The following is a 12,647-nucleotide window of genomic DNA, read 5'->3' as shown; positions in this document are numbered from 1 at the left end:
TAAATACTAGAACATTACACAACATTAAAGCTAAATTATGAGAATCAAAGCAAAGTTACACTTTATTAAAGAAAAACCTTCAAGGTACAAAAAAATGTTGTGACTGTCCACGTAATTAGTGCAGAATGTTCTAAATAAAAAAGGTGCTTCCCTCCTTTCTCACCTCCAGTTACACAGAATTAGCATATTCCCTCATTAACCTAGGAGGCAGCAATGGGATCAGAGCATAGCACATTGGCACCAATACGTTAAATACATTTCGTGGCATTGCGCAACTAGCAAAATAAGTACAAATCCCAGTGAACTGAAAATAGATTTGCGAACTGTTTCTAAAACTGGCTTTGACTCCAAAAAACAGCAGTTGAATCCTTCCACATACCATTTTTCCTTTTAAATAAATTAAAATGATTTAATCTTTAATAAATCATCCACTTCTTATTGGGTACAGGTACCATTATATTTTCCACTTTACGATGTGCTAACCAAGCGTTGCATTAGAAAGCACTTCTTGTTAATGGAGCACTTAACTGTTCTCCACAGTGTAAAGATCCAAAATGGACACAGTGTTGTCACACCGTGCTTTACAGATTCGCCGAAAATATATTAAAATAAATCAATCAATTAATGCGGGATGCAAACCATATGCAGCATAGGACCCAATTACGGGGTGTAAAAAAATATTGTATTACTACTAAAATAACTCACCTGCCCTTCAGGTTTAGGAATCACACATCCAATAATCACCCGGTTTATTTTTATTAACAGGTTGCATGCTTTTAAATTTTTTTTTATTCATTCACAGAATGTGGGCATCCCTTTCAAGGTCGGCATTTATTGCCCATCCCTAATGGCCCTTGAGGGGATGGTGAGTCGCCTTCTTGAACCGCTACAGTCCATGTGGTGAAGGTACTCCCACAGTGCTGACTTTGTCGTAGCAACTTGGTACAACTGAGTGGCTTGCTAGGCAATTTCAGAGGACAGTTAAGAGGCAACCACATTGCTGTGGGTCTGGAGTCACATATCGGCCAGACCGGGTAAGGATGGCAGATTTCCTTCCCTAAAGGATATTGGTGAACCAGTTGGATTTTTATGACAATCTGGTAGTTTCATGGTCACCACTACTGTTACTAGCTTTTAAATTCCAAAATTTATTTTATTTTTAACTTAATTTAAATTCCCCCCGCTATCATGGCAGGATTTGAACTCACATCTCTGGATTAGTAGTCAAGTAACATAACTACTATACTATCGTACCCTTATACGCTACATTCTGATAGAATGGGAATCAATCCTTGCAGTAACTGAAAGACACCACGGATTTCTTGAATAATTTTATCTTTCCAAATATCAAAATAGTTTTGCACTCATAGGAGCTTTGGGAAAGTAGATGCTTCACCCAGGACTCAAAATATTTTGGTCTCCGCGGTATTGGAGCAAGCTGCAGAATGTCTTTACATTCCAAAAAAAAGTTTGTAAAGGAACATGCAGTGTAAATTATTCTCATTGACAATTTACATTACATAAAATGTACAGCACAGAAATAGGCCATTCAGCCCACCTCGTCGATGCCGGTGTCTATGCTGTACACAAGCCTCCTCCCACCTTACTTCATCTCACCCTATTAACATATTCCTTTCTCCCTCACATACTTATCTAGTGTCCCCTTAAACGCATCTATGCTATTCGCCTCAACCATTCCATGTGGTAGTGAGTTCCACATTATCACTTTCGAAAATTTTTTTTTTTACAAACAGTAATGAATACAGAACGCTTTCCACAAAAATTCTAAGTTTTTCTAAACTGAAGGGCCTGCAGATTTTGCAGTAATTTAACAGTTTTCACATTGCACTATCAGAATCTGTAGCTTAAGGCAGCTAATCGGTTTGAATTGATTGATCAGAAGTGGCAAAACCACTTCAATAAGGTAGCCTCGCACTGCTTTTCACTTCAAATCAGTTGGTTATATTTCAAAGCAAACTTTTTGTGAAGCAAACTGCTTAGAACTTCAAAAGATTAAAAAGTCTAAAAAGCTGCCAGGTAGTCCAATGGACCACATTTACATTTTTATTATCCAATGGAATAGTTAGCTTTTTAACATTAAAAATTAGCAGATAACAGCGAGTAGAGTTCTGTTCATGCGCATGTTTAATTACGCATATTCTGAGCTCTGCTTTGCCTGAGCAGCAATATGGTGTATAATATGTTGCTATCCGCTCACTTCATTATGTCAAAATGGATACCTGCAGCATACAAAATATGTTACTCATTTATCCCTGATGTTGCGACCTCACTGCGATATTATGCATCAGCGCAGAGTCAAATGCCTTGCAAATCACCCAAGACCAACCACCACTTCTTCACTGTAACAATGTGAGCCCTCTGCAAAGTCAAATGCAGATTACACCATCATTTCTATTGGTCATGGAGCTATTGAGAGATTTTAGTTCACAGTTAGTGGACTTTTATATAAATTAAGAAAAGCAAAACTTGGATAATATTTAAATCAAAATGGCATTTACAATGTTTAATCTTTCCTTGTGCCTTCTGTTGCCTAGGCCCCGAGCTCTGGAATTTCCTGCCTATACCTCTCCACACCTCTTTCCTCCTTTGCCGCTCCTTAAAACCTACCTCTTTGACAAAGCTTTTGATCATCTGCCCTAATTTCTCCTTATATGGCTCAGTGTCAAATTTTTTTCATCTTACAACACTCCTGTGAAGCGCCTTGAGACGTTTTACTACATTAAAGGCACTATACAAATACAAGTTGTTGTTATAATGCAGGACACATTTTAGAAAATAACCAAATTAAAGTAGTGGGGGCACTTTTGGGCTAATAACCGAGGTTATTCTTTAAAATTGAAAACACAAAGAAAAAGACCAATGCGCTTAGTGCAAAGGTTGAAAGATGTGAGCGAAGACTTGATAAATCTGGAATTAGCCATTGGGTGATGCCAGGTCTGGGTTTATAAAGTCCTGAAGAATTCCAGGAGGAAGACAAGCCATAGGGAGAAGACGTTTCTAGAAAAGAATAAATTACAATAAGGGATTGTGCATTGAGTCTTGATTTTAATATAGCGGGGATGTAGGGAAGAGAAAGAATGTGAATGATGCATATTTGGAACAAGAAAGTTCAAAGAAAAAACGATCATCGAAAACATCAATAAAATAAAATTAAATACAAGAACTGAGAGAATTTAGATGATGGGGTGGCAGTGGGATATTCCATTAAACAAGATTTTGCTGCATCCCAGCCTAGAGTGCTCGAAGATCCTTTCCAAATGCAGCTACAGTATTCGAATCTTGGAGGGACTTGGGTTTAGAGAGAGTTAAAAATTGTTGAAGATAAAAAGTGTTTGTTAGTAAAAGAAACCAAGTTTCTAGGTGGCAGCCTTAGCAATAGCGACGACGCGGCAAAGAATATCTACAAGTGAAAGGGCCCAGTCTGAAGCCATCAAAAGTATGAGGTGGCAACTGATGGCTAGGTTTGATAGACTTAAAGAAATCGTCTTATGTGACTGAAAAATGATTTCAGGGTTCTACTGAAGTGCAGAAGACATAAGAGTTTTGCCATTCAGATTGGAAGATTTTGGCTAGTGCCTCCGTGATTTCCTCCTTAACCTCCCTCAGCACCCTAGAATGCATCCCATCCGGTCCTGGTAACTTATCAACTTTAAGTTTAGACAGCCTTTCTGATACCTCCTCTTTATCAATTTTTATCTCATCCAATATCTCCACTACTTCCTCTTTCACTATGACTTTGGCAGCATCTTCTTCCTTGAAGACAGATGCAAAGTACTCATTTAGTACCTCAGCCATGTCCTCTGCTTCCATGCATAGGTCTTCATTTTGATCCCCTATCGGCCCCATCCTTCTTATTAACCGTTTATTAATTATATGCCTATTTAAAGACTTTTGAATTCCCTTTTATGTTAGCTGCCAATCTATTCTTATACTCTCTCTTTGTCCCTCATTTCCTTTTTCACTTCCCCTATGAACTTTCTATATTCAACCTGATTCTCAACCTGACATCAGTCATACGTGCTCTTTTTCTGTTTCATCTTACTCTCTTTCTCTTTTGTCATTCAGGGAGCTCTGACTTTAGTTGCCCTACCTTTACCCGTCATGGGAATGTACCTCGACTGTACCCGAACCATCTCCTCTTTAAAGGCAGTCCACTGTTCGAATACAGCTTTGCCTGCCAATCTTTGATTCCAATTTACCTGGGCCAGATCCATTCTCAACCCACTGAAATTTGCCTTCCTCCAATTAAGTATTTTTACTCTAAGTTGCTCCCTGTCCTTTGCCATAGCTAATCTAAATCTTATGATACTATGATCACTGTTCCCTAAATGTTCCCAGACTGACATTTGCTCCACTTGACCCATCTCACCCCAGAACCAGATCCAGCAATGCCTCCTCGTTGTCGAGCCGGAAATGCACTGATCAAGAAAGCTCTCCTGAACACACTTCAGAAATTCTTCCCCCTCTCTGCCCTTTACACAATTACTATCCCAGTCTATATTAGGATAATTAAAGTCCCCCATTATTACTACAACAAAAGCAAAATACTGCGGATGCTGGAATCTGAAATAAAAACTGAAAATGCTGGAAATCTCAGCGGGTCAGGCAGCATCTGTGGAGAGAGAAACAGAGTTAGCCCTTTGTCAGAACTCGTCAGTTTCGCTCTCCACGACCCACTGAGATTTCCAGCATTTGCTGTTTTTATCTCCCATTATTACTAGTTCTTGCAATTCTCTCTAATTTTCCTGCAAATTTGCTCCTATATTTCTTTCCCACTAGTTTGTGGCTTATAGAATACACCTAGTAGTGTAATGGCACCTCTACTGTTTCTTAATTCTAACCAAATAGATTCTGTCCTTGATCCTTTCAGGACATCTTCCCTCTCCAACACTGTAGCATTCTCCTTAATCAATTCTGCCACCTCACCTCCTTTCTTTCCTTCCCTTCCTGAACATCTTATGTCCAGGAATATTTGGTACCCAAACCTGTTCTTTTTTGAGCCAGGTCACTGTTATCGCAAGTGGTTATTTTCACCTTCAGCTCACCAACCTCATTTACCATGCTTCGTGCATTTACACACATGCACTATAAACCTGTCTTTGACCTTCTTGTATTCTTCCTTAATCTGACCCCATCTAATACCTTACTATTTCTTATTTTAGTCTCTCCGCATGCTTTATGCACTTTTAACATAAGAAATAGGAACAGGAGTAGGCCATATGGCCCCTCGAGCCTGCTCCACCATTCAATAAGATCATGGCTGATCTGATCATGGACTCAGCTCCACTTCCCTGCTCGCTCCCCATAACCCCATATCGTTTAAGATTTCTCATTTCCCCTCTAGATCTTTTGCCAATTATTTTAAATCCATCACCTCTGGTTCCTGACACATTCCAAAGGAAAGTTTCTCCCTACTTGCTCTATCAAATGCCACATCCTGGTGCCCAACGCCCTGCTAAATTAGTTGAAACCCTTCCCAACAGCACTAGCAAACACCCCCCCCCCACCCCCTCCCCTCACCCCCAAACCCCACGAGGACATTGGTTCCAGCTCTGTTGAGGTGCAACCCATCCGGCTTGTACAGGTCCCACCTCCCCCAGAAGTGGTCCCAATGTCCCTGGAATCTGAAGCCCTCCCTCCTGCACCATCTCTCCAGCCACACATTCATCTGCTCTATCCTTCTATTTCTATACTCACTAGCACGTGGCACAGGGAGTAATCCAGAGATTACTACCTTTGAGGTCCTGCTTTTTAATCTCTTTCCTAGCTCCCTAAAATTTGCCTGCAGGACCTCATCCCTTTTTCTATCTAGGTCATTGGTACTGATATGGACCATGACCTCTGGCTGTTTACCCCCCAGAATATTTTCCATGCTGTTTAAAGCAAGAGTATTTGGCTTTTTAAGCTTGGTCCAATTCCTCATTATGATTTGTTTTTATGGGGCCCAGTTCGGGATCGAGGAGATGGAGTAATTCAATAACACAACATTCCAACATTACCCATGCATTTTGGATTTCACAGTACAACCTTGAAGAGGACATTTTGTGGTAGAGCAGTGTTTGTTATAATCCTATGTTAGTACACAGATTTTATAACAGAAGGGCCAGCAGCTTGGTCGTACCATACATAGATTTAGTTCAACAGCCAGACATGAGTTTGCATTAGTCACTGACTTTTTTTTAAAACAAAATAATATTGGCAAATTCAAAGCAAAACATACAAAAGCTCAATGCAAATATGTTGATTATCATTCTGTAACAAAATTAACAATCACATTTTCCAATAAGTGCAGCATCTTCCAAATTAACCCATTTTACGTTAAACCATTCACCAACTTAGTAAAAGACGACAAAACAGAAAATGCTGGAAATCTCAGCGGGTCAGCCAGCATCTGTGGAGTGAAACAGAGTTAACGTTCAGGTCGACGACTCTTGGTCGGGTTCTGACGAAGGGTCATCAACCTAAAACGTTAACTCTGTTTCTCTCCACAGATGCTGCCTGACATAGAAACATAGAAAATAGGTGCAGGAGTAGGCCATTCGGCCCTTCTAGCCTGCACCGCCATTCAATGAGTTCATGGCTGAACATGCAACTTCAGTACCCCATTCCTGCTTTCTCGCCATACCCCCTTGATCCCCCTAGTAGTAAGGACTTCATCTAACTCCTTTTTGAATATATTTAGTGAATTGGCCTCAACAACTTTCTGTGGCAGAGAATTCCACAGGTTCACCACTCTGAGTGAAGAAGTTTCTCCTCATCTCGGTCCTAAATGGCTTACCCCTTATCCTTAGACTGTGACTCCTGGTTCTGGACTTCCCCAACATTGGGAACATTCTTCCTGCATCTAACCTGTCTAAACCCATCAGAATTTTAAACGTTTCTATGAGGTCCCCTCTCATTCTTCTGAACTCCAGTGAATACAAGCCCAGTTGATCCAGTCTTTCTTGATAGGTCAGTCCCGCCATCCCGGGAATCAGTCTGGTGAACCTTCGCTGCACTCCCTCAATAGCAAGAATGTCCTTTCTCAAGTTAGGAGACCAAAACTGTACACAATACTCCAGGTGTGGCCTCACCAAGGCCCTGTACAACTGTAGCAACACCTCCCTGCCCCGGTACTCAAATCCCCTCGCTATGAAGGCCAACATGCCATTTGCTTTCTTAACCGCCTGCTGTACCTGCATGCCAACCTTCAATGACTGATGTACCATGACACCCAGGTCTCGTTGCACCTCCCCTTTTCCTAATCTGTCACCATTCAGATAATAGTCTGTCTCTCTGTTTTTACCACCAAAGTGGATAACCTTACATTTATCCACATTATACTTCATCTGCCATGCATTTGCCCACTCACCTAACCTATCCAAGTCACTCTGCAGCCTCATAGCATCCTCCTCGCAGCTCACACTGCCACCCAACTTAGTGTCATCCGCAAATTTGGAGATACTACATTTAATCCCCTTGTCTAAATCATTAATGTACAGTGTAAACAGCTGGGGCTCCAGCACAGAACCTTGCGGTACCCCACTAGTCACTGCCTGCCATTCTGAAAAGTACCCATTTACTCCTACTCTTTGCTTCCTGTCTGACAACCAGTTCTCAATCCATGTCAGCACACTACCCCCAATCCCATGTGCTTTAACTTTGCACATTAATCTCTTGTGTGGGACCTTGTCGAAAGCCTTCTGAAAATCCAAATATACCACATCAACTGGTTCTCCCTTGTCCACTCTACTGGAAACATCCTCAAAAAATTCCAGAAGATTTGTCAAGCATGATTTCCCTTTCACAAATCCATGCTGACTTGGACCTATCACGTCACCTCTTTCCAAACCCTCTGAGATTTCCAGCATTTTCTGTTTGTATTTCAGATTCCAGCATCCGCAGTATTTTGCTTTTGTGTTGAAGTAAACGAAGTCTGCACTTCGCTCCAGAAAAATGAAAAATAAACATACACCCAGAGTTAAGTGTGTTCTTGGGTGCACTAATAAACTGTCCTTCTATTTTTCCACTCGTTAAATACTGTGTGAAATGTTTCCAAGATACATCTTATGTCCTGAGTTTTTAAACTGGGCTTCATTCACATTGCTACACAAGAATGCTAACACCTGATGAAGCAATGTGTTGAAGCGGCCTCGGAGGGAAATTAGTACAGCAATTTTCCTTCACATTTTGGAAAAATATTATATCCAAGTCCAGGCAGATACAGTAAAGGCGCAGGTAACACTTATTCTTAAACTGCAAGCTCTGTAACGTGCCAGATGAATAGTACAGTACTGCATTCTGAGCAGTACAAGCAGCACACTGACAACACAAGGTGATACAATGTCACGGGAAGTAGGGTATTGCAAGGCTGTTTTCTGTAGCGATGTACAGTGTTTGTCACTATAAAAGTGGATGCAAATTTTGCTGCCACAAACTGTTTCAGACTCCGTTTCAGATATGACAGCGGTACTTAAACCGTGGCACGTTAAAGTAGGGGGCACACGGTTAAGAAAGCATAATGTCACAAACAGTTACATAATGAGATCCATAGCTTTGTCAGAATGCATAAAAAATGACAGTTTAAGTTCTGGTTATGGTCTTATAGCATAGAATCAGAACGTTACAGCACAGAAGGAGGCCATTTGTGCTGGCTCTTTGAAAGAGCTATCCAATTTTGTCCCACAGCCCAGCTCTTTCCCTATAACCCTGAAAATTAGTCCTCTTCAAGTACATGTCCACTTGGCTTTTGAAAGATCTTACGGAATCTGATTCCACCACTCTAGTGGGTTACAGATCTTTAATGCCCTCTGTGAAAAGATTTCTCATTTTCTCTCTAGACCCTTCGCCAATTATTTTAAATCTGTGACCTCTGGTTGCTGACCCACTTTCCAAAGGAAAGTTTCTTCCTACTTGCCCTATCAAAACCCCTCATAATTTTGAATACCTCTATTAGATCTCCCCTTAACCGTCTCTGCTCTAAGGGGAACAATCCCAGCTTCTCCAATCTCTCCACATAATTGAAATCCCTCATCCGTGGTATCATCCTGGTGAACCTTAGTCCCCTCTCCAAGGCCTTAACATCCTTCCTAAAGTGTGGTGGCTGGAATTGTACACAATACCCCAGCTGAGGCCAAACCAGTGACTTGTAAAGAACGTCCTTGTTTTGGATTCAATGAATTTACTGAATGTGAATCACTGAGCAGCTAGGCAGCTTGCTGGACAGTAACAGAAGTCAGCAAGTACAGATAAAGGATTTGTGAATGTCACCGGAACCCACAGAATTTGTGCAGCCGATAACTCACTACAAAATAACTTATTTTTATACATCATCGCTTAAGTGGATAGAAAATGAAATCAATGTTAGTTCCCACATTTGGTTTAATGAGGTCAGCCTCAGAAAACCATTCACCCAGATGTCATAAACTTTACAAAACTTTATACCTTGTGGCTGGAAAAGAACCACAGAAGTTTACAGCAGAAGTGCAGGCCATATGAGCCATCAAGTTTGTTCTGGCTCTTTGCAAGAGCAATTTAAAACTAATCAGTATACCACTCTCTCCCCATCGCCATTTATCTTACTCCGTTTCGAAGATTTGTGCAAATTTCCATTAAAAGATGCAATGGTCTCTGTTTCAATCATTTTTTTGTGGCAAGTAATTCCATGCTCCAACAACCCTCTGCATAAAGCTTGACCAAAGACAGCAACATTTGTGATTGCACATTAAGCCATTGGGTTATTCAAGCATTTCACATATTCTTGACTTTTTTGGAGGAGCGGTGTTAGATCTTTTGAAATACAAAACAAAAAAATCCATCAACGCAAGATGCCATTACAATCATAGAATCATAGAAATTTACTGCACAGAAAGAGGCCATTCGCTTCATTGCGTCTGAGCCGGCCGAAAAAGAGCTATCCAGCCCAATAAAATATTCCAGCTCTTGGTCTGTAACCTTGTAGATTACAGCATTTCAAGTGCATATCCACGTGCTTTTTAAATGCTATGAGCGTTTCTGCCTCTACCACCCTTTCAGGCAGTGATTTCAAAACCCCCACCACCATCTGAGTGAAAAAAGTTCTTCTCAACTACCCTCTATTCCTTCTACCAATTACTTTAAATCTGTGCCCTCTGGTTATTGATCTCTCTGCTAAAGTGCTTCCTATCCACTCTATCTTAGCCCCTCATCATTTTATACTCCTCAGCTCCAAAGAAAATAACTCCAGCCTATCCAAACTTTCCTCATAGCTAAAACTCTCCAGTCCTGGCAACATCTTCATAAATCCCCACTGTACCCTTTCTCGTGCGGTCACATCTTTCCTGTAATGTGGTGACCAGAACTGCACGCACTACTCTAGCTGTGGCCTAACTAGTATTTTATACCGTTCCAGCACCCTGCTCTTGTATTCTATGCCTTGGCATATGTTGGGCATGTAAAACTTTCATAACATAGCCCCTTAACTGAAAACAGAAGGCATTTTGAGCAGAACACCAGTGAAGTTGGCCCTTGGTGACATCATCCAAAAACACAGCGTCAGTTTCCACATATACGCCGATAACATCCAGCCACCTCACTACCACTTTTCTCGACCTCTCCACGGTCTCTAAATTGTCAGACTGCTTGTCCGACATACAGTTCTGGATGAGCAGACATTTTCTCCAATATTGGGAAGACAGAAGCCATTGTTTTAGGTCCCTGCCACAAACTCTGTTCCCTAGCCACTGACTCCAAACCTCTCCCCAACTTTTATAGGTTGACCCACACAGTTCGCAACCTTGGTGTTATATTTGACCCTGACATGAGCTTTCGACCACAAATCCATAGCATAACTAAGACCGCCTGTTTTCACCTCCGTAACATCAGCTGTCTCCGCTCTTACCTCAGTTCATCCGCTGCTGAAACCCTCATCCATGCCCCTCTTACCTCTTGACTTGACTATTCAAACACATTCCTGGCTGGCCTCCCACATTCTCCCTGACATAAACTTGAGGCGCTCCAAAACTCGGCTGCCCATGTCCTAACTAGCACCCAAGTCCCACTCACCCATCACCAAGTGCCCACTGACCTACATTGGCTCCCGGTTAAACAACACCTTGATTTCAAAATTCTCATCCTTATTTTCAATCCCTCCATGGCCTCGCCCCTTCCCACCGCTGTAATCCCCTTCAGCCTCACAACCGCCCAAGATGTCTGCGCTCCTTTAATTCTTCCTGATTACAATCGCTCAACCATTGGTGGCTGTGCCTTCGGCTGCCTAGGCCCAAAGCTCTAGAACTCCCTGCCTAACCTCTCTACCCTCCTTAAAACCTATCCTTTTGACCAAGATTTTAGTCACCTGCCCTAATTTCTCCTTATTTCTCAAAATGTTTGTCATAATACTCCTGTGAAGCGTCTTGGGACGTTTAACTACATTAAAGGCGCTATATATGCACTAGTTGTATAAGTAACGACTCCACAGTTTGGGGGAATGGGGGGGGGGGGGTAACTGGTGTGAGCAACTTGAGGCAGGTATATTACCATATAAAACACTGCATAGACTTTACAGCACAGAAGAAGGGAATGCGGCCCAACTGGTCCACACCGATGTTTACATATTGGAAGATGCCAGGTCGCGGATTCTTTTAATGTGGGGCGATTACGCTCGACACGAGATTCCTCTCACCCATTTCCCCAACAGCAGTAGATAAGCCTGACAAGGGAGACTGTAATTCCCGTATTGGACTGTACAGTCACCTGAGAACTCACTTTTAGAGTGGAAGCAAGCAAGTCTTCATCGATTTCGAGGGACTGCCTATGATGATGATGGAGACAAGCCTGCTGACAATGTCTTAAAAATGTGCATGGTCCCTGCGGGCACAAGTGTGAAGATCACAAGGGAAGGCGGCGACACGATCGAAGGGCGAGCGTACTTTGCAAAAGCTGCAACATTTAAACATTTGCAACACTGATTGGAAGCTGTAAGGGGGCTGAGACAAGTGAAGCGCAGATTCCAAAAAAGATCATCAACAGATTGAAGGGGGGGGGGGGAAGAAAGATGATTTTAATTTTAAATAAAACGCTGGGTTTATTGAGCATTAAATGCAGGAAGATGTAAATAGCTGGGACACATCACCCTCCCGCCCCCCGGGCCGCTCTGATCTTCTGCGGCGGCGGCGGCGGCCGCACGCCCGCTAACTGCAGGCGCTGAATTTAAACAGGCTGCCCAGAGGCCCCGGGGAGAGGGCGGCCGGCGGGGCTCCGAGCGGCCGGGGGCCCACACTTCCCCCAGAGGCTGGGAGCGGGGAGAGCTCGGACCCCTGGAGCCGAGGGTGGGGAGGGGACGGACGGGCGGGCGGCGGGCGGCCGGCCGATCCTCACCTGAACTTTCCTTCGCGCCGCGGTGTTCTGCCGATGATGAGCCGCCATTTTGCATGTTGACAGCGCGACGTCATTTCCTGTGACGGCGCGGCCGCGCGGGGGAAGGGGGTGCGGCCTCGGGCTGGCGCGGCTGCACCAATCAGAGGAGGAGGAGGAGCGGGGAGGAGGAGGAGGAGGAGCCATCGAGGGGGCGGCGTCAGCTGGAACCACCCGCCGCCGCCAGCCCTTGAATGGAAAAAGAAAGACTTGCATTTATATAGCGCCTTTCACGACCACCAACGTGCTTTACA

The 12,647-nt window shown here is 43.0% G+C and overlaps 1 protein-coding gene across 2 annotated transcripts in view; it reads right to left on the bottom strand.

The window, feature by feature from the left end:
- Nucleotides 1-12,431, bottom strand: part of LOC139264718 (WD repeat-containing protein 48) — a 116,118-nt gene extending 103,687 nt beyond the window's left edge. Inside the window, exon 1 of one of the 2 annotated variants that reach the window (XM_070881671.1) lies at nucleotides 12,358-12,431. In XM_070881671.1, coding sequence (XP_070737772.1) covers nucleotides 12,358-12,405 — 48 coding nt within the window. In that variant the 5' untranslated portion in view covers nucleotides 12,406-12,431. Of the gene's footprint in view, nucleotides 1-3,807; nucleotides 3,888-12,357 lie in introns of those variants that run through there. The other variant, XM_070881670.1, reaches the window with a different exon arrangement.
- Between the last annotated feature and the right edge of the window lie 216 nt (nucleotides 12,432-12,647).

The sequence above is a fragment of the Pristiophorus japonicus genome, chromosome 5 (genome assembly GCF_044704955.1).
Source record: "Pristiophorus japonicus isolate sPriJap1 chromosome 5, sPriJap1.hap1, whole genome shotgun sequence".
NCBI lineage: Eukaryota > Metazoa > Chordata > Chondrichthyes > Pristiophoridae > Pristiophorus > Pristiophorus japonicus.
The sequence above is the reverse complement of the archived record's forward strand: the minus strand, read 5'-3'. Positions and strand labels throughout refer to the sequence as shown.